Source organism: Neopelma chrysocephalum, unplaced genomic scaffold (assembly GCF_003984885.1).
Source record: "Neopelma chrysocephalum unplaced genomic scaffold, ASM398488v2 Primary Assembly neopelma1_24, whole genome shotgun sequence".
NCBI lineage: Eukaryota > Metazoa > Chordata > Aves > Passeriformes > Pipridae > Neopelma > Neopelma chrysocephalum.
This window is the reverse complement of record NW_020897693.1, coordinates 17,325,600-17,350,831: the sequence shown is the minus strand read 5'-3', so window position 1 is coordinate 17,350,831 and position 25,232 is coordinate 17,325,600. Positions and strand designations below refer to the sequence as shown.

The window sequence follows — 25,232 nt, the reverse complement described above, 5'->3', positions numbered from 1 at the left end:
GCTCCCTGCTCCCGGCTCCCGGTCCCGGCGGCGCCGCGCGCGGCGGAGGGGCGGGGAGAGGGGAGGGCCCGGCGCTGCCGGCTCGGCCCTGTCCCCCTCCCCCCGCCCCCGCCCTCCCCCGCTCCCAGATGTGTCGCCCCCAAATGTGTCGCCCCCAGATGTGCGCCCCCTTCGCCGACTCGCAGACCCACTGGGGCGGGGGAGGGGCGGGGGAGGGGCACCGCGACGTCAAGATCCGCGGTCAGTCCCCACGGCGCCGTTCCCCCCGTCCCAGATGGGGTCTCCCGTCCCCGCCGGCCAGATGTTGTGCGGGAGCGCTCCTGCAGCACCGCGGACAGCGCTCCTCGGACCGCCTGCTCCCGGCGCCGGGCTCTGGTCCCTACTGCTCCCCGGCGCACACCAGCGGGGACGAGCCCCGCTCAGCTGCAGTCGGCAGCGCCGGGAGAACCGGCGTCCAACGGCGGGAGAGAGCGAGTGGCCAGGAGGAACGGAGAGGCGCCCGGCGCAGCCCGGCCAAAGGGAGTCCTGAGGAGCTGCCCGGTACCAAAAATACAGCCCCAGCACACACGTCTGTGAACTCGAGAGGCTCGGCGAACTTTGCCGGGCTGTCACTAATGCTCGGTATTGGGGTGTTCACTCAGACCAAAAACCTCATCAGGCGGTCCCACAAACTGTCTCACAGGTTCGGCTTTCTACTTTCCTCGTAGTAATGAGAAAGTGTCAAGGAAGAAACAAAGGAAAAAGAACAAAATCTGTCTTCCCTTCCCTGTACACCTTTCCCCTTCCCTCTACACCTTTCCCCTTCCCTCTGCTTATACCTAGAGCAACTCTCTCACCCACCCTCTGCCTCTCACTTGTACTGTCTCACAGATACACACGGGTATCACTTCCCCATCTGCTCCGCTCTCACACATACATGCGTAAATACACATAAACAAATAAACGCCCCACTTTATCCCTCCTTTGAAGCAATTACAGTCTCAGATGACTTCCTACCATTCACTCCTTCAACTCCTCACCCTCTTCTCTTCCCTCTCTTGCTCTGGGAGGTAGCACTTAACTAAAGTGCGGTGTTTGATGTCAATTTCTCATTTAAAGTGTTAGCCAGATGTTCCCAGTTCGCAGACTGGATCTCTCTCTTCCCTACATCCTGCAGACTGGTATCTTCTCCCTCAAGATGAAGACACATTTCTGAATTCCAGCAGAGAGAACATTGTTAAGATAATTCAGACAATTTTCTCTGATGACATATCTCCAACTCCAGGTGCTTCTCTGCATCCTTGAAAATATTAAAGCCTTTTGGCCCTTGGATCTGCTGCTGCCTTTGCACACCAAGAGGCCCCTGCCAGAGCAGTGAGGCAGATACACCACCCTTACTTTGGCCACCCGAGGCCGCATTCTGGCATTTCTTTAGTGAATTCAGTCAGCTGGTATTAATTTTCTTTCCTGCCTTCTTTGAAGAGCAAGAAGACAAAGCTTTCCCCGTGTCAGCTGGTGTGGAACCATGCAATTGTACTGAGTGCAATGAGGCTTTGCTGACTTTTTCAGCTTAACATCTGCCCACACTTTTTTTGCAGTCACTGACCAAAACCTGTCAAAGACTCCAGCCAGTTAATTTGAGTCTCTTGCCTTGCCCCAAAGCCCTGACCTCAAATAAATACCACCCTCTCCTCCTTCTTTCCCCCTAAAAAAAGTTAATGTGAATAAACCTTTGTCTGGGTGAACTTATGAGACTGAGGAAATATCTGCTTCTAAGACAATTTGATTGCACTGGAGTTGCATTATTTGATTGGACTCTTGTTTCAAACTACAACTCCCCATAGATAGACAAAAGACTGTAAAAAAGAGTGAGAAGTCTTCTTCCCAAGCTGATCAGTCACAGAGATAAAAATGTATAACCAAATTGGATACAGAACTTTTCAACTTCTAACTCTTAGCCCAACTTTATTCACTCATTAGGCAAAAGTAGAGTTTCTGAAAGCCCAAACTTCCCATACATATTCCAATTAAAGACAGCACTTGCTTCTCTTGGTTTGACATATTCACACATTCCCTGCCTATGGGCTGCCAGCAAGTTTCAGCAACCCCTCTTGTTGTCACCGAAGTGACATCATCTTCCTTCTTAGGCCATGTTGGCACTGGTCACTAAAACCAGTAAATCCACTTCAGAATCTGACCCCAGCTCCAAATACATTGTGACAGGCTGTGAGGTGGGTTTCTCCATGTAAGAAGCCAAAGGCTTACATGACTTCATGTTCAATGGCCCAAGCAAATTAAGGGCCTCCCTTACTCTCTTTTGGGATTAAGACCTGTGACAGTCTGAGACTCCTGCCATCCTTCCTGACTGACACAGTTTGGTCTGGGGGAGTACAACCCGGCACCCATCATCTTGTAGAGACCTGGGATACTCCTGGAGCTGGCCATTTTTCATGTAACTGCACATCTCTCAATTTTTTTTCACCACTGTATTTCCAGCCTCTATTTTTGAATGGCTTCTTTGTCTTTTTTTTTTTTTAGACATGTTGTGCTGTGCCTGATGTCTAATCAGCAATTGTTACTTTTCCATTATCAGTTGGCAATGCTTCATCATGCTCCCCCATATTAAAAATTGCCCTTGCACCAAAACACATCAAACACTTAGAAACAGACAAAGCCACTCCTCTCACCTCTATATCTGAAGTGGGAGATGGAGAGGCCACTGGCAAGTGACCATATTAATGCTCCACCTTGGCTTGCAACAGTTCCCATCCATAGCCATCCTGAGGCAGTGGTTACTCCACTGAGCTGGTGCTCAGGAGATGGATATGTTTGAAGAGCAGGAAAGGCAGTCATGGATCTTTTACTCTGGCTTCCCTCACAAGCCCAGGAACATCCACCCATTATCCCTGATGGATTCCCAGTAGCTGTACTCACACATGCAGCAGCCTCAGCAGTAGCCAGCACTGGCTCCGGGCACACCAGCCAATGCCAGGCTGTGGCTGCTGGGGGACTTAAGTGATTTGCCCCTGGTCCTGCAGCCCAATGCTCATGGCAGGGATTCTGCAGGTAAAGAAGCAGTTATCATCCATCCCTGCAGCAGATGGGGCATGTACTTTTTCATACACATGCCTATGGCACTGGATGCTGCCGGTGACAAGCCTGCTCACCATCAGTTTTGGCCAGGCTACCCCCTCCCTCCACCAGTCCTCCCCTAGCCTTACAGTCCCTGCCAGTCTCCAGCAAAAACATCCAGCCCAAGTCTGTCTTCCCATCCTGCTCGGAGAGGTGCACTCCTGTATATGCTTGCTTGCTCCCTCTCCTTTCTTTCTCTCCTTCTTCAGGGCACTGAGGTTTTCCTTCTACCTCACACACCCTTTCATGCTCCACTTCCCTCCCTTTGCCTTCAGGTGGATCCAGATTGCCTCTCCCAGCACAATGCAGGCAGCCAGTCCTCCTCCCTCCGACAGACTTATTCCCACAAACTTGCTGAACCCATCTGCATGGCTTTAATATTCATAAAAGTCAACCCTAGTCTAAAGAAAATGTGGTTGATGAAAGTATTTACATTGCAAATCACTTTTAATAGTCCTCTGATAGTCAGCCTGGTGATAAACGCTAATCTATCTATCAGCTCAAAAACAAAATAAACCCAACTCAGAGGAGGAGAGTCAGAGAGAGAAAAAGCAGCCGATGACAGTGAGAAAGGCTCAGCCCTTTGGAGCACCACTCTGCTGAGGGAAATGGGTGTGAAGGCTTCACTGAGCCGCTGGTGATGATACTGAAGTGTCACAGAGGCCAGGAGCAGCCACTCTGCCTGCTCTTGGCCAAGCAAGGAGACACAGGGTAGAGGATGAGCCCCTGGGCATGCAGTCTCTTCTCTCACTGGCATGGAGCTGGCATTGCCTGGCTGGACAGAGCTGTTTAAATGCCAGGGCAGTAACTCAGCCTCCCTGCCTGTGGTCAGGGCTGCAGGCGACTGGGCAATGCCACCTGGGGGTGGGCTCTTGCCCTGTGTGCACTGGTGGGTGAAACACAGCCCAAGGGGGACACGGATCATTGCCCTGGGCCAGCATCATCCCTGTGGGAGATGGGAGAGAGGACAGCACCTGGTGGTCATGTGCCTCTCTCCTAATAGTTTGCCTAAGGGCACAGGAGGGCATGTTTGTAAAGGGGCTTGGGACAGCCCAAAAAGTCTGAAATAAATATTGTCCCCAGGCCACGTTTGCCTGGAGCCTCCCACAGCTATTCTCCCAGCTGAGGAGGCACAGGATGTCGTGTGCACAAGTCCTCTTCCCCATCAAGCACTATCCTCAGGGAAACAGCCTCATTCCAGCTGTCTCCAGGGCAGCATAAGGCGCATATGGCCCTACAAGTGTCCTGGATGTGAGCTCTGCAGGAGGGCAGTCACTCGTGGGTTCGAGGTGAGACAGATCCCAAACCAGCCTGGGACAAAACCTCACTGCAGGGAGCAATCAATACTGTGGGGGAGCAGGGCAGGAGGATTTGCAGGCTCAAGGAGGAGCAGGGCTGCTGCAGTCTTCCTGAGAGATGAGGTGACTGAAGGCACCCAGCCATGCTCTGCTGCCTCAGCCAGGCCCCCAGGAGTCATCCACAGCCACATCTTCCTGTGCTTCATGTCATGCCTTAACTGGAGACAGAGGAACAAAATACCAATGCTGAACTCGCATTAGGCACATCACTTAGTGCTCAGCTGTTTCCCAGTCTCCCGGGCTGCTTGCAGAGTCAGGGTAATGAACAATTCTTTCATTATTTGGAAAATGTCATTTTTAGCACCAGTGAAGGATGCCAGAGCTACAGCCCCAGGGAGTGGGTGACTATGTTTAGCCATGCAGCAGGTGTGGCCCCAGCGGCTGGGGTGACAGTGGCACAAGCAGCTCCTACTCGCCCTGGGGTCCCTGGCAGGGCACATCCAGGAAAGCAGGGTATAGCCACTTTGGGCCATGCAGGGAAGCCAGATAAGCATGAAAAATAGTTGTAACTAATATAGAAAGACATTCTCCCACCTCTGACTGGTCCACAACTGTGAAAGTCACAACAGTCCATGAGCATCCTTGAAATACCAGTGGGAGCACCAGACACTTGTGCTCTCAGCCTGACCCCAAATATCAGTGACTTAAATCAAGTGAGGGGGTATGGCAGGCGAAACAGACTTATGTCACCTCTTGCTAGCCCTTGGAAAGCTGGCTGTTGGGCACTGCCAATTGCTCGAGCTCATCAAAGCAGGAGGGCAGGCGCAGCCCATGCCTGCTCTGGCACCTCTGGAGAGAGTTAAACACAACAGCCTGCACCCAGCCTGGTGCATTGCGATCTCTTCAGTCAATAATCATCTGCTTTTTGTGTTTTAAAAGATTCCTGTTGCTATTTTAAGGTTGCGCTCAGTTTTATCACATTTGCCATATAAGCACGACTTCAAATACTTCAATATAATTGTTTTGTTGCAGTCCCCACTCTTGCAACTCTTATTTGCTTTCTCAATAATGGAAGGGGGAAAGTGTTTCTGAATCACTCACATCTATTTTCAAAAAAAAAAAAAAGAGGAAAAAAAAAGAAGGGGAAAAAAAGGAGGAAAAAAGGAAAAAAGAGTGGGAATGTAAGCTTGCACTGTTCCCCTGCCATTTCCCACGCGACACAGAAGACAGCACATCTCCCTCGTAACCACTGTGCCCGTGGGCTGGGTCTGGCCTACAGAGCCAGGCAGTGTGCAGGGAACCCCGTGCCTGCCTGCAGTTGCCTGCTGCTGGCAGCCAGCTGTGTGCTCCCCAGGACCCTCTTCCCAGGCACTGTCCCACACAGCTTGCTGCCTGGCCATAAGGGAAAGAGCAACCAGGGGATCAAGCCCCTTTAAAAGATTAGTCTAATTGGTTAATTTTCTAATTCATCACTTCATTAATTCATGAATTCACTACCCCACGTGCTTACTCACACAGCAGCTTCCTCCCTGGCAGTTGAGAGTGCTCAGCTTTCCTCCCTGGCATGTCACAGGGTCCCCAGTGACCACTGCAAGAGCCCAGCTGCTGCTGCTTCCCCTCCAAAGACTTTTGGGCTCAGCTGCCCTGTTGACACCTTCCAGCTCAGGAGATCGGTCCATACCATTTCTCTAAGCTGGTGGTTTCTGCAGAAGGTGCCAATGACTGTTGCAGAGCAGCGAGAGGATGGCCACAGGAGACACTGATCCCTGGACTACAGGTGTTGGATTCTCTGACCTTGGCAAGCCTCCATGGAGCTGAGACCACCTTTGGTACATGTAGCAACTCACTTGAGAAGAAGCTCATCCCAAATGAGGAGACAAGCCACAGCCCCATACAGGCACTGAACCATGCAGCCCAGCTGCCCTGTGGCTTGCCAGCCTCCCTGCACTGGGGCAGCAAGTTCAGGTCTCTCTGGGGGTTTCCCTGCAGCCCCCCGGGCTTCTCCACTGCAGGGGCAGAGAGACGGCAGCCCTGCAGCACAATCACTCTGCCATTAGATTTAATTCACTGAGCAGCTTGCCGGAGCCTGCCTTCTAATACACATGCAGTCTAATAAATAGCTGCTTTAAATGCACTCCCCGCTTTAAAAAAGTGCATTTCCCTGGGTTTGAGGTAATTGCTGGCACTGCTGGGGGATAAAGAGCTCTATGTGTGTGTGTCTCTCTCCAGGCAACTCAGCTTAGATCCCCATTTGGACTTATGCTCCCCACAGACATATTTACCTTATAGAGTCCCCACCAATGTTAGTGCTACCTACAGTGTCTTTCATATGGAAGGAAACCAGGATGAACACAACAAGTGTGCAAAATCTATAGCAGATAAAAATTAGTCAGCAATTGCTGCATCAAGAAAGCATTTAACACAGGCAGAACAAAGCAGATCCTTCCCTTCCCAAGAGAGATGCTGCCCCTGCCCTGCACCTCCCTGCACTGGCAGGGACCTGGCCCTGCCTCGAGGCTGCCTCAGAGCAGTGACAATGCTGACAGTTATTTGCCTTCATCCCATGGGCATCAAATGTGCTGTTGGGCAGCTCCCCAGCATTCACACCTCCAGCAAATGAGGCTGCCCCTCCTCTCACTCTGGCTTCCCAGTCTCTGCCCACTGAATTTTACCCTGGGAAGAAGAGCCCAGCATGGGCTGGTGATGGGTACTGAGCTTCTGCGCACTGCAGGGACGAAGCCTGCTGCCACTGGGGTCTTCCACTCCTCCCAGGGTCTGTACACCCCAACCAGCCCCAGCACTCACCAAGGAGACCCCACCACCCCAAGTCAAGCCAAAAACCTGGCTGAAGTCTTTTGTTATGGCAAGAGGCCATTTCTCAAGGCAGAGCCAGGGATGGAGGAGACTCGAGAATGCAGGATGCAAGAGCTCTGTTCTCTGATGGCTAATAGCCCTGTATTAAATTAAAGGCCTGGGCTCAGTTGTGGTTGTTTTGGTGGTTTTTTTTTTTGTAAGCTGTCTGTTTAGATTTATCAGCATAATTCCTGATACTGCCTTGTCGGACATCATTACGATAATCTCACTACTGTGTCTGCCAGGGAATTGGGAGGCGAGCAGGAGGCTGCTGCAGAACAGGAGGGCAGCAGGGTCCAGGTGACCTGTAAGGCACAGCCCTGGGACCACTCACCCCAGAGCTGGAGACCCTGGGGAAGATGAAGGCAGGAGGTCATGAGCCCGCACAACGGGACTCAAAAGTCTAAATGAGCCAGCGCACACCAAAGGAGAAGGGATTCAGTCTCCAGCCAGGCAGGTCCCCACCCCTCCAATGATTTCACTGGGAGGAAGAGAAGCCTCAGGAGAAGGGGAGAGGGCACACAGAAAAACCTGAAGGATCTGGGTGAGCAGCCTCTGTTTTGGCATTGATCCCTTCCCTTAATTCCCAGTAATTGCATAATTTGATTAAATAAGGTTTTTCAGGGCAGAGAGTGCAAGAGGAAGAGGGAAGGAGGTTGCCAGCCCAGCTCTGTCCATCCATCCTTCCACGCTGCAGTTCCTCTCCCCTCCATGGACGCTCCCTTGCACATGCACACACATGCACACACAGCCCTCATTGTCCTCTCCGCAGCCAAGTCTGCTGCTGCTCCACCCTGGCACAGGCCCTAGGCCAGCCCCTAGAGGGTGATTTGGCTGGCAAGCCTGGCTGGGCAGGAGGCAAAATGCTTCTTCCTGGGGACCTGGTGCTGAGACCCTCTCTTGTGGCAGAGGGGTTGCTCCAGTGCAGCGCTGCAGCTTCTCTTCCCAGAAGCTAGAGTGTGGTCTGGTTGAAGAGCTGTCTGGGATGGGGATCATGGAGCTTTGGGATTTTTTTGAGCATGGCATAGAGCAAAGGTGCCTGTGGGAGCCCATTAACCCACATGGAGCATTCTCCTCCCCACCAGGCAGGGGCTGAGGGAGCCACAGGGGGGAGGTGGGTAATCACATCAGCAAAATAAATAAAAATCTCAGCCCAGCCTGCTGTTTTTATTAATGAAAATGAGTCTGTGATGGGAGTTAATTTCCAGCCCCTGGGTGATTCAGCTGGAGGATGGAGTTGCAGATAGGGATGAGTCTAGGCAGCCAGGCAAAGTCAGAGCCCAGCCAGATGCAGTCAGAGACCACAAGCCCCTTCCAAAGGGGGAGTGGGTACATGGCCTTGAAACCTGGAAAGTGAAGAGAGGAGCTGCCAACACCTCCAGAGAGCAAGTGCTTCCAACTGCCTCGCTGGAGATGGAGTGTTAACAGCCACTGTCACTCAGGTGGGACCTGGTTGAGGTCACCACAGGAGGGGGGGGATCTTCAGACCCCATCTCACAGCACTCCTCTCCCCACGCTCTTGGTACCTTTTCCAGCTGCTGATCCATGCAGCTACTTGGTTGATCCACCCTTATCCAACACCTCCAGTCTCCCTGCTTGGGTAGTTAGTTGCTCACGCCAGTGCTGCTCTCCCCCAGCTCTCACAGTGTGCCAGCATCCCCCAGTACTGATGGGAAGTGGAACGGCAGGCACTCCCATAACACAGCAAAAACCAACTAGGTTCCCCTCTTGCTACTGGAAAATGGGGAAAATCTATATTCATAGATTTTCAGAGCTACCTGAGAGCAACAAATTTTCTTCACAGGGATCCTGTGCTCTGATGAGCACTTGGCCATGGGGCAGGAGCACATCAGTCTTGTGAGCAATGATGCAGGAAGACCCTTGCAGAACACAGAGCCTGTCCAGAGAGCACAGAACAAAGCAAAACAGTGCTTAACAAAATCCCCTCAAAGAGCTGAAGATGCCAGCAGGGAGGAACAACCCCTTGGGGCTGCAAAGGGTCAGTGCCAAACCTGTGATGCTGCAAGTCTCACAGGGCAGCTGGTGAGACAGATCCCGTGCTCCTGCCTGGCTCAAAGGGCTTTTCCAGCTGTTTCCCAAAAGACAGGACCTGTTGCACCTGCAACCATCCCTACAGCAGTAGTTGCCAACCCCTTGGGGAGACCCAACCAGCACCAGCCCACAGGTACCATAGAAAAGCCACCCCTGGTCCCTCCTCAGGCCATGTGCTGGGCCAGCCTCCCCACAGTGGGCTCCAGAGCACAGTCCCTCCATCCATCACCTCCCCAGTGAATTGAAGCAGATGTGTCACTGGCCAAAGCATTACCACCAGCCCCAAGCTGGGATGTTTCAAATAGCTGTGCACTGCGATACAAATTGTACTTTGATGAGGTACATTAGGCCATCTGGACAGCCTTGAATCAAGCAGCCTTGATGAAGACAGAGCAAGGGCTGCTCGAGGTGGGAGGAACCTCAGCAGTTTCACGGCTGTTAGCTGTTCCTTAAGCTAGTATTTGTGCAGCCAGAGGGGCTGAGGCTGGCAGCATCAGGGTGGATCCAAGTAGGGTGGGTCTGCCCAAGGGCAGCACTTCAGATGGCCAACCCCTCCCGGCGGTGTGGGCAGGATGTGGGCACTCACAGCCTGCATATGTTCTTGGCCAGACGAGCTCATGAAGCTGCACCACCATGGGGTGTCCCCGGGGATGGATCTGAGTTCTGGCAAGCATCCAGACCACCCCGCTCCCATCAGTCCCATTAACTGTGTGGGAAGCAGCGCTCCTAGGAGGGAAAGTCCATGCTCACTGATGAGCACAAGACAAATAATGATCCACAGGGGGAGAAAAAAAAAGCAGGAGATAGTTGCTACAGAAAATCACCTAGGCAGGGGTAAGAGCCAAAGGGCAGGGAAGGAAACAGGGTACAGGAGCCTGGAGAAACCCAGGGGGAAGGAAATGCCCCATCCTGCTGAACCTCACAATGAGGGACTGAGGGGAGCAAGCGCAAGACAAGACAGCTCCAAGGAGGGAGCAGCACATGGGACCTGGATGGGAATTCCGCTCACTGGTGGTTTTCTGACTGCTGGTGTCCCCGAGCTGGCTCTTTTGTGGAACCTTGGAGTCCTGGTGGGGTTTTAGCCAAGCTATACACCAAGTTTGATTTCCAAAGAAACTTCTTAGGCAATGAGCTCAATCCCTCTGCAGGACAGGACCCACTGGTGCTGTGGTTCCCCAGGGACCTCAGCTCCCCTGACCTTCCCCTGGCTGCCTGTGGCGTGCAGCCCTGTCTCACTGCTGCGACCTACATTCTGCCTCCCCAAACATACGCTAAGGCATTGCACTTAGCTGCATTAAACCCACAGAGTACTGTATAGGGTTAATTTCCGATCAGGCTGTCAGGAAGTATTATGTCAAATGCCTTACAGGAGCCTAAGCATATTATGCTGACACAGCTACCTTTGTCAAGCAAATCTGAGATCTCATCAAAAAAACAATGCTGGGTTTAGCCATCCTCAGTGCCTCTGGAGCAAACCCATGTCCAGGGCTTCTGCTGGGTCACTGCACTCCGAGCACTGCCAGCCACTCAGCCTGGGGCTGCGGCTCTGTGGGGAGCAGCCCCAGCCCTCCAACTAAGAGCCAGTGGAGCTCATGTGACAATGAAATAAAGTGTTCATGGAGCAAGATCCTTACTCCCACCCTGTGAGTGGCCACAGAACGTGGAGCAGGGTGGGAAAGGTTGGGTGCAGGGCAGCATCTTGTGCTGGGTTACTGCTGCTTTGCGTGCTCAGCTCTCCTCCTCGACTGTGACCCAGGGCCCAAGTGCTCTCTATGCATTAAAAAACCTTGTCCTTTTCAGTGCCACTTGCTCTTGCCAGTCACACTAGGTACCAGAGCCCTAAAGCTGCTGTTCCATGGCTGTGCTTGTCTACCTCTCTGCAATGCAGCAGGACCAGTCCCAGTTCCTCCCTAAATAATTGTTTTAATTAGTGTTAACTTTGAGGTAGGTGACTAGCAGAGGCCTGCTGGCAGGGCTTCTATGGGAACTTCTGCAGTGGGCAGACAGATAAGTGCACCCTCTGTAGTGCTGTAGTACTTACATGTTTTAATATCAGCCTCCCCAGCGGCTGCCAGTCAGTCTTCATTGGCCCCTCTGAGCCTTTTGTAATTCTGCCTACAACTGAAGAGAAAGGAGTTTGTGGCACCTACCCAAGCACAGGTTGGTGGGGTATGGCCCTGCCTAGCAGGAGCAAGCAAACCCAGGGGTAATGACCCTCAGGAAAAGGGCAGAGCCACAGCCACATCATCCTGGGGAGGTTTTACAAGGACCCAGGGGAAGGAGAGAAGTTGGGCTTAGGTACCAACCAGCATAGCATGACAGAGCCCAGCAAAGGACTATGGCTTTCAGCAGTGCTTGGTCAGCAGCCAGCAATCATCGCTTGCTCATCCCCCCCTCTGAGGTCTGCTGTGAAAACAAATAATCTGCAAATTAAAGTTTCCCTGCAATGGGGTGGAGGTGCCCCACGCTGTGCCAGAGGAGGGACTGGAGCCTATCTGCCAGCAGAGCCAACTCCTGATCCTATCAAGATATTACTGTATTATTGAACTGGGGATTGAGGGACAGGCTTTAATAGCTATGATGGTATCAGGGGTCCAGCATTAAATTCCAGGAAGGGCCATGTAGCTGAGCCTAAGAAACAGAAAGGATCAAGCCTGAATTACCACAACATTTCATGTTTTTGCACAGTGTCTGCTGTTTACCCTAGCCTCTGTAAAGCTGGAGTTAGGAGCTCAGAGGGTAAGGGTGAAGGGTCAGGGAGCCTCGGGTCTTCCTTGAGCTTATAAAGAGCAGGGACTCCAGAGCTCAACTCCACCAGTCAAACTGGAGCAGGGCTGGATGCAAGGACATAAAGAGAAACCTCAGCAGCTGCTAAAATCCTTGTGCCAGTGTGGAGTTCACTGTCTGGCCAAAGCTGAAGCCAAGGCTCAGTGGTGTGGCAGAGTCCAGCTGCAGCTCTCCATACAAGTAGTGGTCCGGTTTCAGTAATGGCTCCTCCTGGAGACCTTGGTGTCTGGCTGCCTCTTCCAGCAGCGGATTTGCTGCACTCATACCTCCTGTTGCTCACACCCTCCCTGTCTCACTGAGTTATCGGAGCCACTGCATGGGACCCCCAGTCCCTCCCATGTGGCACTACTGAGCTGGAGAAGCCTGGCCCGCATGAGCGGGCAAGACTCTGGCACAGAAGATGGATGCTTGGAGGCCGAACAACAGCGTATTGATTTTCAGATGAAAGGCAGAGGGGAAGCCTCACAGTGTCCTCCTTGCGATGCTGGCTTACGGCTGGAAGAGATCTGATGCCCAGGGCCATTATGCTGGGGAAGACAACTTGATCTCTGCCAGCTGCTACTGGTGCCACACGCCAGCAACAACTGCTTGAAAGGCAAAATAAAGAGGAGTCGAGGGAGCTCACTGGGAACAGATGAGAGGAGCTTCTGTTTGAGAAGCTGTGGGGAAACAATTCCCTGCACTCAGCGGAGTGCACAGAGCAGCTGCACGGGGCTCCCGCCCACTACCATGGCAAGAGCTGGATAGGGACGGGAGAGGCCCCTGTGCCCGAGGATGAGGGGAGAGAGGCACTGGCATTAATTGGCTGCCAGAGAGCAGCAGCTGGAAAGGAAAGGCTGCAGTGCCCCCCAGCCCCCTCATGTGCCAAGGGCCCCCTCTACACAGAGGTGGCAATGGCATGACATTTATGTGCTGCACATCAAGATCCCAATTAGTGGTGGATGGTTCATATGCTGCACACTTTAATTAATTTGCCTTTTTCTGCTGGAGAATAGCTTCTCTGACAGATTGGGACTGAGCAGAGAGGGCAGCTGCTCTCTCTAGCCAGCAGCCTGAGCAGTGGCTGGAGGAACTGGCTGTGGGCATTGGCTTTGGCATCAGATACTGGGAGAGAGAAACTCCCCATGCTGTGACCTGGTCCCTGCCCCCTCCTTCCTGCCCACCACAGCACCCGGTGGTCACATAGAGCTGGGGTCCCAGCACCATCCAGCTATAGGGTCACTCCACAGCAGCCACATGTGGGTATAGCATTGGACTTCCAGGAGGAGTCAAATAGAGGTACTGGAAACGAAGCAATAGACCAGCAAAGGAGTGAGGGCAGAAAACTCAGGACTCATAGGGACAAGTACCACCACTTTGCTGTACCACCTGCCAGGGCTTCAGCAACCCTCTCTGGGATCCCAGGTCTCCCTCCAGGCAGTGCTCACCATCTGGTTGGGTCCCAGGCCCAGGGATGCCAGAGCATTCACCAGCTGCAAGCAGTGCCCATGCAGGTGAAGGATTCATACAAAAGTCCCCTTGCAGCACAGCAGCTCCAACCACTACCTCTTCCCATTGCCCCAGGTTTCTGGCACATTCTCTCTTCCTAGCTAACCTAAACAATATTGTATGTTCAGCTGCTCCCCTCCTCTTTCAGCTCATTAGGGCTTTTAGAGAACACTGGCTCCTACTGAACCCGACCAACCCACCATTAACCTCATTCCATGCCAAGAAAGGGCCATTACTTATGACTCCAATTCCCACCTCAAACAGCTTCCGTCTCCAGGAGGACTCTATCCCTCACCCTTGAGGTGTCTAAGTTTCTTTAACAGCCTCTTGTGAGGGACTTTATCAAAAGCCTTTTGAAAGCTAAATAAAATTCTCTGCATCATATTTCTCCTTTCCCCAGGATTTTGTTAGCACATTTAAAGGCTCCTGACAGGCTATGGCTGAGAAAAGCTTTCGGTTTTTAAGATTATTTCCTGCTCCTACGCAGTAAGCTCTCATTTTGCCTCCTAAATTGGGCCAGCAAGTATGAACAGCTCTGATTTGGTTTCCTCAAGCAGCTCTCGTTGAATTTCCATGTTGCTTCTGGCACAGCATTTGCCTCAGCACTGTGTTGTCACACTGCAGTGAACAGGTAAGCTGCAAGGCTTGGGGAAGGAGCCTTGAGCTTTTGCTGCACTGTCCTGGGCGTGGTCAATCCCACCACCTCCTGTTCTGTGCAGGGCTCCAGGCCTCAAGTCATCATGCAGATTCGGGGGTGTTGCTCAAGGGTACAGTCAGATCAGCCCTGACTGAAACAACAGAGGAAGACTGCTGGGCTGGAGCAGGGTACTCCTGCAGAGAGATATTTTTGTTCCACAAGAAGCATGGAAGGTATGAGAAATAAATTGCATTAGGGGTGGGGGGGGGTGTGAGCCCATTGCATAAATGGGCTCAAGTTTCTCTCCTTTCCCGCACTCTTCCCACCCATCCAGCTCCGTTAGGTCTCAGGCAGGGACAAACTGAGCTCGGCAGATTCTAGGCCTGAAACTCAAAAGAAAAGCAGTGCTCTCTCTATGTAGAAGCCTACCACCTCTGAGAGCAGCTTCTTGGTTGTGTAGCCACAGCAGATCATCAACAAATCACGCCCAAGGCAGTATCTAAAGATTAAGCCTTCCCGAACCCACCCTGCCCACTGCTCCTGCTTAAGATCTGTAGGAACATAGGCTGCAGCTGCTACCAGCCTTCGGCCCAGAGCTACAGAGCAAGTTAGGAGAAATTACAAAGCTGCCTGCTCTCATAAGGAAGTCTCTCCTGTAAGTCTTAAATAGAAAACTGCTTTGGAGCTTCAGAGATGTCCTGAGTCAATGCAAAGACAGCAACTGTGGTTTGCTCCTGCTCCCACTGGAGCTCACTACCTGTTCTGCCACTGTCTCCAATGGGGGCAGGTCTGGACCAAGGAGAAGTCCTCAGCAGAGCAGGCTTCAGGCCTGTGCACAGCAGCACAGCCAGAGCGTCCAGCAATGGTGCACACCAGGCCTTTGAAAGTCTGCCAACACAGAGTGAGATAGCCCCGAAGATATTCCTCCAACCGAGACAGAAATTTTTCTGTAGGTAGCTTGGCTCTGGTTCTGGAAATGGATATCTATGAATGCTCTGCAACCCATCCACCAAGAATGGGCCTCAAGACTCTTACAGGAATCATGCAGGGAGAGGGAAGAGGAGATGTCAGGCTAAGCTGAAGCACTTTTTTTCCAGGGTCTGTTGTAGTCTGGTTTTAAGCAGAGCAGTAAACAGCTCTGTCTAGACCTGCACTGCCCTGTCTGCCCAAGTTCTCAGCTGAGACATAGCTCTTCTGGCTCCCAACTGACAGCACATCCTCAGGCCACTCCACACTAAGGCAATACAGGGATGCATGAAACCTTCCTTGCCACAAGGGAATCCCATTTTTCAGGCTGCTCCCCTGTCAGATCAGGGATGTGGTTGGCTCAGGACAGGTTTTAGAGCCTCATTAACACTCTGCAATGAGGCCTGGCAGCAGCTGATTTGATTTAAGGTTCATTTCCAGGCTGTGATTTAAGAGAAGATTTGCTTAATGTTCTCTAACAGACTCTTCTGACTGGGAGCTTGAGTGCTGCCTAATGATAGCCTTATTTATTATAATGTCTTAGCAGCACAGAATCTAGAGGAGCTGGGCAGGAGCACAGCAGCTGCTGGCAGGTGCTCAGATAGCAGTGGAAGCATCTCTCACCGGAGAGTGGTAACAGTGGGGTGTGCATTCCTTTAACCAGAACAGTCAGATACTGCATCCCTTTTCTGCTTCAAGAGGTTAGCAAGACAGACCACTCTCTGCTTGCCCAAGGTAGTGCTGCATTTCTACATACCTTTTTAAGCTGGATAGGTGAAACACTCCTTTCTCCCTACTTGAACCATGGGCATTGGAGAGGTGCCTACTCATCTCCAAACTAGTCAAAAGGTGATTTACAAGCGAGACTCCCAAATGCTCCTCCTTGTTTCCCAGTTTTGGGCTTTCAACTCACAGGCTGAGTCTGCTTTCCTCCTGGGAAACCGTGATCATCATCTGACATTTGTAAGCCAGCTTGAGCTTCTGAGCTGGACGTATCTATCCCCAAGGCCAAACACAGAGACAACCATCACACAAATGAAGACAGGAGGTCAAGCAAGGGTTTGTCATATTTTAATGACATTGATCTTTGGTGTTTCCCTCGTTAGCACTCACACTCTCCCTGTCCTTCCTCCACAAGCCTACTAGGGATGGAGAGTTACAAACGAAAAGGAAAATCACATTTGAGACTAAAAACAAAATATCAGAGCCTTGACTTCTCCACTAGAAACTACATGTACAAGGTCAAGATTTCACATGCAACACCTTACATCACAGACCAATACCTCACACCCTGGCCTGGAGCTGAAAGACAATTCCTGCACCGTTCCAGGCAGGTTCAGCTCAGTTCTGGCACTATGAAACCACTGGGGTGGCTCATTCATGTTAATATTGGCACAGCTTAGAACATCCTTGTGTGAACTGCATCCTGACTAGAGAGCAGTAGCCCCTATCCCCCTACCCATCTATACAGCAGCTCTACTTAGGGTCCTGCCAAGTACTAAACTAGCTCTCTAAAAAGGAAAGGTCCCCACCTGTGAGCATATCATGAGCCATGCATGTTTTGGCAAAGCCCAGTTCTTCCCAGAAAAGACCACAGCATAGGCAGGACTGGTCTCAGAACACCATACCCTGGGAGGGAGCAGTGCTGTGCTATGGAGAGGGACTGTGGCCTGGAAGACTCCTCCACTCCAACAACAGAGCTGGAGCATCACACCCGGGTTTGCCCAGTACTGCCTGTCTCCAGAAGGATGCTGCAGGCCCCCTTCCCTTTCTCACGCTACTGATCAGTTCCCTGGGCATAAAAGGGCTGGAAACAGGAAAGGAAAGAGGTTTTAAAAAGGATGACACACCAAACTGGAGGGTTAGGGCTGAACTCAGAGGATGCCATGGGGTTTCAAAATTCGCATGATGTGCAGACAGTGTGGTTTGTATTCCTGTTAACTCTTCAGCAGTGGGAATGTTAGAAGTTAAGTATGCTTTTTTGCCCATGGCTTCTCTTGTAATTCTTATCCCTTTCCCCCCCACCGAGGGTAGAGAAGCCCTCTGAACCACCAGCATCCTGTCAGAGCCACATGTCCCTAGTCTTCCAACTCCTGGCCAGCTGTGAGGTACAGGTCTCTGCTGAGCAGTACAAGGGTAGCACCAACACACAATTTAATCTCTACCTGTTCCGCGACTCCCCACTGGTGCTGTCATTACTATAGAAGTTGGTACTGTCAGGAAGATGGTTATTATTAGTTAGGTCACTGTATTCAATTGGTCCCTCGGTGTCCATGGAGGACTGGGCCTGCTCTGGCAGGTCCAGATCACCAGTGCTTTGTCCTTCACTCGTGCTAGGGGCTGTCCGCGGGCTCAGGCCGTGCTCCGGCAGCTGCACAGACTCTGACAGGATCCGTCCCTCCAGCTCTGTGGCCAGCTGCTGTGAGGTGGACTGCTGTGCTGATGTACCCTCAGCTCCAGAGGACTCAGCACCAGTCTGAGAGCTGCGGTGGATCCGGTGGCTCACAATGATGTTGTTGCCAAAGCCGCCCATGGATGCCATGGTGGTACTCTGCTCCCGCTGAACCACGGCAGTCATGCCACCTTCTGCCATCAGCCGTTGAATCCTACTCAGGGCATCTTCCCCACTGGCTCCATATTCTGGACCTTCCCCTGCAAAAGAAAGCAGAAGCAACTCTGGTGCACAAGGCAAACTACAACACAAAGAGAAAGCATGCTGGGTAGATGCATTATCCAGTGTGCACATGATCGGACAGAAGACGGGTTTTATTCCAGAGGGAACCCAACATTTTATTTCCATAACTTTTGGTTAAGTGCCAAACAAAGGCATCGAATTCTGACAAGAAAATCTCAGCCACTCCCACAGGTATTCCTCACAGACTTGCACATCCAAACCTTGGAGAAGCAGCTCTCATCCAGCTGTAAAGGTGGGGGAAAAAAGTGTAGTCAAAGAGGTAGGATGTTTTATCACAGCTTTAGAGACAATCCTGTCAGTTCCATGGGGACAGGAAGAAAAACCTCAGTTTGCACTACAATAAACCAAACATTTCACCATGGTGTTAAAGAAATCTGTGGCCTTTTGCTACTTCACTTGTTTGAGAAAAGCCCAGGCAGATGACACGATGGCCATGTCCCCAATGTCAGTCAGGGAAGACATAAGCGCGGTCAAGAGCAGACAGCAACTACAGAACACAGTCTGTGCTTTCACATCATCTATGACGAAGGAAAGATCAAGTGTGTACGCTTCTGCTCCCCTGACTGGTATCTTTTGAGGAATGCAAAAAACATCTCAAGACCTACAGTCTTTGTCTGCTCTATTTCTGAGACTTTCCTTCATAGTCAGGCTCTATTGAGCTCTGAGAGAACCATTGTCAGATACCTTTGTTATTCAAGATTACCTTTGAAGAACAAAATCTCACAAAAAAATAGTCCACATAGGAGACTGAATCCCCAGGGAAGTTTGTCCCAGTTCTGATTCCCAACATCCTTCTTTTGCTACAAACCCTACCCAGAGCATTTGGGGAACAGAGTCTGTAATCATAAACTGCTAGAAACATTCCACAGTGGGATCCTGCCGATTCTTATTAAAGAAATAAATTTCAGTCCCACCTCCATGAAGCTATCACAGTGCTGATTAGAAGAGAAAGCCATGAGCTCTCTTGCACCAAGGAAATGAACACAAATGTCAACAAGGCTAGATGCGGGGAGGGATTAAAACACAATAAAAGCAAAAATGCCACACTGTCTAGGAAAAGAAAAATACCTGGGGCTGTGGAGTTTAATATTTTTATCGATGATTTGGATGAGGGGATCAAGTGCACCCTCAGTAAATTCACAGACGATACTAAATTGCATGGGAGTGTGGATCTGCTGGAGGGCAGGAAGGCTCTACAGAGGGATCTGGATAGGCTGGATTGATGGGCCGAGGCCAATGGTATGAAGTTATACAAGGCCATGTGCCGAGTCCTGCATTTGGATCACAACAACCCCAGGCAGCACTACGGGCTGGGAGAAGAGTGGCTGGAAAAGTGCCCAGTGGAAAAGGACCTGGGGGTGCTGGTCAACAGTGGCTGAACATGGGCCAGAAGTGTGCCCAGGTGGCCAAGAAGGCCAATGGCATCCTGGCTTGTGTCAGAAATAGTGTGGCCAGCAGGGCCAGGGCAGTGATTGTCCCTCTGTACTCAGTACTGGTAAGGTTGCACCTGGAATCTTGTGTTCAGTTTTGGGCTCCTCACTACAAGAAGGACATTGAGGTGCTGGAGCATGTCCAGAGAAGGGCAATGGAGCTGGTGAAGGGTCTGGAGCACAAGTCTTATGAGGAGCAGCTGAGGGAGCTGGGAGTGTTTATCCTGAAGAAAAGGAGGCCGACACTGTCTACAACTACCTGAAAGGAGGTTGTAGTCAGTAGGGGTTGGCCTCTTCTACTAGGCAACTAGCAACAGGACAAGAGGAAACGGCCTCAAAGTGTGCCAGGGGAGGTTCAGGTTGGAAGAATTTTTTCACTGAAAGGGTGGTTAAGCATTGGAACTGCTCAGGGAAGTGGTGGAGTCACCATCTCTGGAACTGTTCAAGAAATGACTGGACGTGGTACTTAGTGCTATGATTTAGTTACATGACTAAAGGTTGGACTCGATCTTAGAGGTCTTTTCCAACCTAAATGATTCTATGATCAGTTATCCAATATGAGAGCTAGGGTATTCAGCACAGTTCTACATGACGCCACTGTAGAGACGTTGTGCAATCAGTCAGTGATGGCTTATTCCCTTTCCTCATGGGCTCAGTGGAACTTGCATCAAGAAACACCAGCTTCCCCCATCACAGGATACAGTTTATTTCATCCTCAAGTAAGTCTGCTGACATACTCCCCTGTTGTACCAATATTTTGGACATTAAAGGCAAATTTAATCCTCACTAATAGAATAACGTCCCTTTCTGCTAGGAATGTAGTAAACCTGTACACAGGTTTACACCTGTAACCACGTGAGAATCTGTAGCAGAGCCTTAGAGGACTGAGCAAGAATACCCTCTGAACAGAGCCTGACCCACAACTCTGGCAGAGAAATCCTGTTCAGCATGTGGCTGATGAACTAGGATGTGGTTGATCCATGAACTAAGAACTTGGCTGACCAGTACGAAGACTGAGAACAGAGGTAGCTATTAGATTGGAAACTTCAGTGTGAAAAACATGCATGCCAGGGGATACTGAAGCATTAATCATGAGTAAAACTAAGTGGAAGGTTTGAGAAGCATGGTTTTGGATTTAGTCATCACTTCCTTCTGAGGGTATAGTTGAAAGCACTTCATTAACAGCCATGTGGCCAGGCTGGAGAGGAAGTTTAAGAAAGCCAAAATTTGCAACCTGGCCTACAGACATCCCAGCCAGTCCTATCTACTACACAAGTCCTGAAACAGCAGGTACTGTGCTCTTAACAAATCACTTACTATAAACTAGACCAATACAGGAGCATTGGAACGGTAAATCAGAAGAGATTCCCAGCCAGCCAATGCTCCTCAGCATTATAAACATGCGTTTCACCAGAGCAGTCCATCCAGGCAGTGCACACCACAGCACCTCTTGCTTTTCCCTGCCCCTGAATTACCATATGCCATGGTTGAATTTCTGATTGAGGCTGGTGCTTCTTCAGAAAACAGGCAAGGGTTGATGTCACAGCAGAAATCAGAGAATCGGCAAGTCATGAGCCTTCAGCTCACAAACACAGCGACACAGCAATGCTGGAAATTCCAGAAAGACAGCCCATCAAGGGCCAGAAGCGAGCCTCACCATTCAAGCAGCCAACAAGCTTGTCTGCTTTGGGGATTATCCTCCCCTTTCCCTCTCCGAGATTTCGACGACTTTGGCTGACTAGTTCAGAGCAAAGCTTCCTGCACAATTTGCCTTGAGCTGAGCTACAGCACAGATCACATACAGCCCGTTCCTACTGCCTGGTGACTCCCACACACATTCTTTCACCAGGCTGCCAATGCAGACTACATTAGTACTCAGCTCAAGTGAAATAAGCTGACTTCCATTTGCTGAAGGTTCAGGGTGTGCACACAGGCACTTACCCAAAACAGTAGAAATGCTGTACACCCCACACCTTGGATTGCTATAAGTTTCAACTTGCTGCAGCAGCCTGCTGAACGTTCCCTGTACTTTCAGCTGAACAAGACCAGGACAGAAAGAAATCCCATACTTGTGACACTCCAAAGAGTTTACGCACATCCAGAGCATGAACTCAAACTAGTGCGGGAGTAGGACAAGTGACAGCACATCTAACTCTCCATATGGACAAGGCAATTTCTCTTCTCTCATTTTATGTTCAAAACTACGTTCTGGTGTCCCAGACTTTGTAAAATCTTTTATCTCAGGCTCTCATTCTTCTAAGCCCACCTTCTAGGGTCAGAAAAATAGAGGAACCTCAGACCACTACAGACAAAATCTAGAAAACTGAACTAACCATCTACAGTGTGTAAAACCAGGTTACAGTGTGTAAAATACCACTGTAAGCACAACACCTGCAGAATAACAATTCATCCTCCCCACAGGCTGTCCCTGTAGCAAGAAGTAATCTTGGACACAGTGTCAACCTTTTTCTGCATAAGGTGCAAGTTCTGTACCTGACAGGACATCACCACCCATGGTTTCCTTCTTCAACACAAGTAAGTATCAGTGTTGTGTCCACAGTGCTGTGCTCCTACAAACATTTTCTACTGTAATCGAAGTGACCTTTTCAGACATCCAAAACCCTATCTATTCCAAACACAGAACAAAACATTACTCTTGAGAACAAATATCCCAAAGACTAGGGAATTTCTGTCAAGGTAGCTGACTGGCTCAAACATTTAACAAAATATTCCCTTAGCTAATGCATCTGTTTTTAGAAGTCCTCTGCCACACTACTCCAGCAAGACAACAATTTGACACAGAAGACTACAAAGGCAAAATATCTGGCAAACTTTCGATGGAGCTGGGCTAAAGGCAGGATTATTTCCACTTCTAAGTGAAGTGGTCTCTGAAGTACTTACAGGGAGTACAACGTGTTTATCTCTGGGCACGAATGGCACACACCTGATAAAAAGCGAAGTCCACAGAAGCAAGGGTGAGATCAGGATCCCCTGTGGCTGTGCAACATACTAACATAGCTCTTGAATTTTTTTTTCCATTTTCAACTGTCCTCTTTCTAAAACCAGTAGTAGTCAGCAGTCATGTTTGCAAACAAAGCTTCAAAACTAACAGTAAGCACTGCGGAGATATCTAAATCTTCAGAGAAAATCGAATAATAGCTCTGAGGTGTGAGCTGACCCGCTAATTCAGATGCTCAAAGATAAAAATATCAGCATTTTTAAATTCACTCCTTGCATAAGAACAGAAAGGGCAGGGACACGGCACAGCATAACCAACTACGAATAATCATATCTCTAATGCCACAAGAAATACTACCAGTTACTTTTCTGTCCAACCAAGCCCAGAAGCATGTTCGCACTTCCTTTCTGAGGTGGTTAGTCCAAACAACTCCACAGAACTCAGAAAAGACACAACTGGTTTGACTTGTAACAAATTTCTCAGCAATAGCTCACCTTGGCGATTCATATGAGTGAAACTTACTTTTGTAATGAGAGTTTAAAAGTAGCCCACATAATTTAATCCCGAGAGAGCCAAGTACTTCGAGTAGATCACACTGTAAAGGCTTGCATAGTACATGCTTTTAGAACACGATTCTATTTTTTAGGTACTGCTTTACAGAGGGTTTTAGAGAGAAATCAAAATTTGCACTTTTACAGGACATGACGCACATTTTACAGATGGACAGGCAGATGAAAGGCTAAGAGATCTACCCACGTTTCTACTTGGAGAATGTGAGGCAGATCTGGAAGTTGATCCCTAGTGTCCTGGTTCCCATTTCCATATCGATTGTACGGAAGTCACATCACATCTGACAACAGCATTGCAAGAACGTGTTCAGCTAACATAAAACAACATGTTTCTTGTCAGCATTCATGAGGCTCCGCTAGGGACAGAGTACTCCTGCCCAAGCAGCCCCTTGACACGTGTTCCTAATGTCTCAGATTAAAAAAGTTACACCACATGCAGGCACACTGACTGCTTCTAAGTGCTCCTTAGGCATCCTCAGGATGCTTTGCTTATATCAGGGAAGTTTCACTTGCATGTGCTGTCTTTTCACTACCAATAGTTTGAACAGACTGAATTCTACAAACCGAAGCCTTCAGTTTACAACTCTCTTCCCTCTCAAAAGTATCTCCTGCAACCTCTGAAAACAGTTAGGCACAATGGAAATTTGTATTGGCTGGTGATTAACACTTCAAGCAAACAAGTTAAAAACTGTATATGCCATGACAGTAGTTAATATGTTGCTCCCCTAAAGACAGGCAAAGTAGCAATAGACTGATAGCAAGTATTCTGATGGCTACAATGTCAGTAGTTCTACAGAGTGCTGAGCTACCTATCTGAATTTTAAGTCACAAAGACAATGCAGATGACAGGAAATGAGATGACAACTGCCTCTCCATTTTTTAATTTTTTTTTTTTTGCGTGTGGATTTTTTTTTTCTTTAAGAACTGGATTACCTGAAGGATGTATTGATATACTGTCAACAGCCAGGCACAGCATGGATGCACTATTATCAAGTGTCTCGCAGCTCTGCAAAGGTCCCTTTGTCCCTTTCCTTCAGCCTGCAGCACCTTTTGCAAAACTGCAGTCACTGACAGTTCCTGCCACTTGAGCCATACTCTACAGATCCAGCAGTCTGAACAAGTGACAGCCACGGCCTGACCCAGTCTGGACTGGGAATTACAATTTCTAAAGGTTAAAGCTTTGGGGACACATCAAGAATTTTTGTTGGTTTTTAAGCAAGATTCAATTTGCAAGTTGAATACAGATCCCACTCCCATCATGCCTTTATTTGCAAGGCAAAGCACAGTATAACTCCCAGCGGATTGTTTCTAATTAAAAGTGCCTCAAAGTTACAACTCTATCAGTATTTCCACTATGTCTGTCAGCTTATAAGAAAGTAGGAGACAGTTGAAACACTGTTTTAAGCATATCTTGGTACCTCTCCTAGCTTTCTCTCAACTCCAACTACCTTTAGTTTACATGTGGAGCAGAGTTCACAAGCCAACTGCTGCAAAACAGAAAGATACAGACATTTGAGAGATTCACTTCTAATAAAGTCATCACATACTCATTCCTCATACCTCTAAAGGCGGTAGAAAGATAATCAGAGCAGCAAAGTCCCCGCAGAGCTTTGCATGAGAAAAGGAAACTATTTATACCCGCACAGAGCTTAATTACATTCCTGATGCAATTCTGCATACTTTTTTTTTATATATACGATAAGCACATATGTACAAGAAATGCTCTGAGCCAGAATTCCCCACAACTGTGGGACTGACAGGACATGGGAAAGGAAACCATTCTCAGGGTAGCACTAGCTATTCTTTTTTCTTTTTCGGTTTGTTTTTTTTTTTTTTTTTTTTTAACATACAAGGGGGTTTTTTTTGTTTTGTTGGTTTAGGGTTTTTTTTCCCCTCATGACAAGGTGATAACTAAACCACTTTCCTTTGCAGTACTCAGAATCACACTTGATTTATCCATTCTACTGCTGATAACACTGCTAAGCCTTTATGGAGTGATTTACATCTTTAAAGTCCCATACAAAACACTAATTAATCTTCACAGGCCCCTGGTGTACTATACTATGGGAAGATTTATTCCCATTTGGTAGACAATTAATAATTTGCCCTACCCTAGTGGTAGTATATCTCCCTTATTTTTATTTTCTTTTTCCCCCCTCTCTTTTGGCCCCTGACATCTGGATCATGCTATTAGGAAACATGTTTTCATTTTCAACAGGCAGAGAGTTATGGTAGATACAGTGGGCAAACTAGCCATCAGAAAAGCATCATGGCATCTAATCTTCCCTGCCGGAACACACTGGATGTGCATCACAAGAGTTCATGGTGCCAGAAAAACAGCAGCCTTACCATTACAAGCAGTGCAAAGAGGTTCAAGTATAATGTGA

The 25,232-nt window shown here is 49.4% G+C and overlaps 1 protein-coding gene across 2 annotated transcripts in view; it reads right to left on the bottom strand.

Annotated features, from left to right (window-relative positions):
* Positions 1 to 16,247: 16,247 nt before the first annotated feature.
* Positions 16,248 to 25,232, bottom strand: part of AMBRA1 (autophagy and beclin 1 regulator 1) — a 119,208-nt gene continuing 110,223 nt past the window's right edge. For both annotated transcript variants that reach the window (XM_027705594.1, XM_027705604.1), the window contains one exon: positions 16,248 to 17,844. In XM_027705594.1, the coding sequence (XP_027561395.1) occupies positions 17,354 to 17,844 (491 nt within the window). In that variant the 3' untranslated portion in view covers positions 16,248 to 17,353. The remainder of the gene's footprint in view (positions 17,845 to 25,232) is intronic.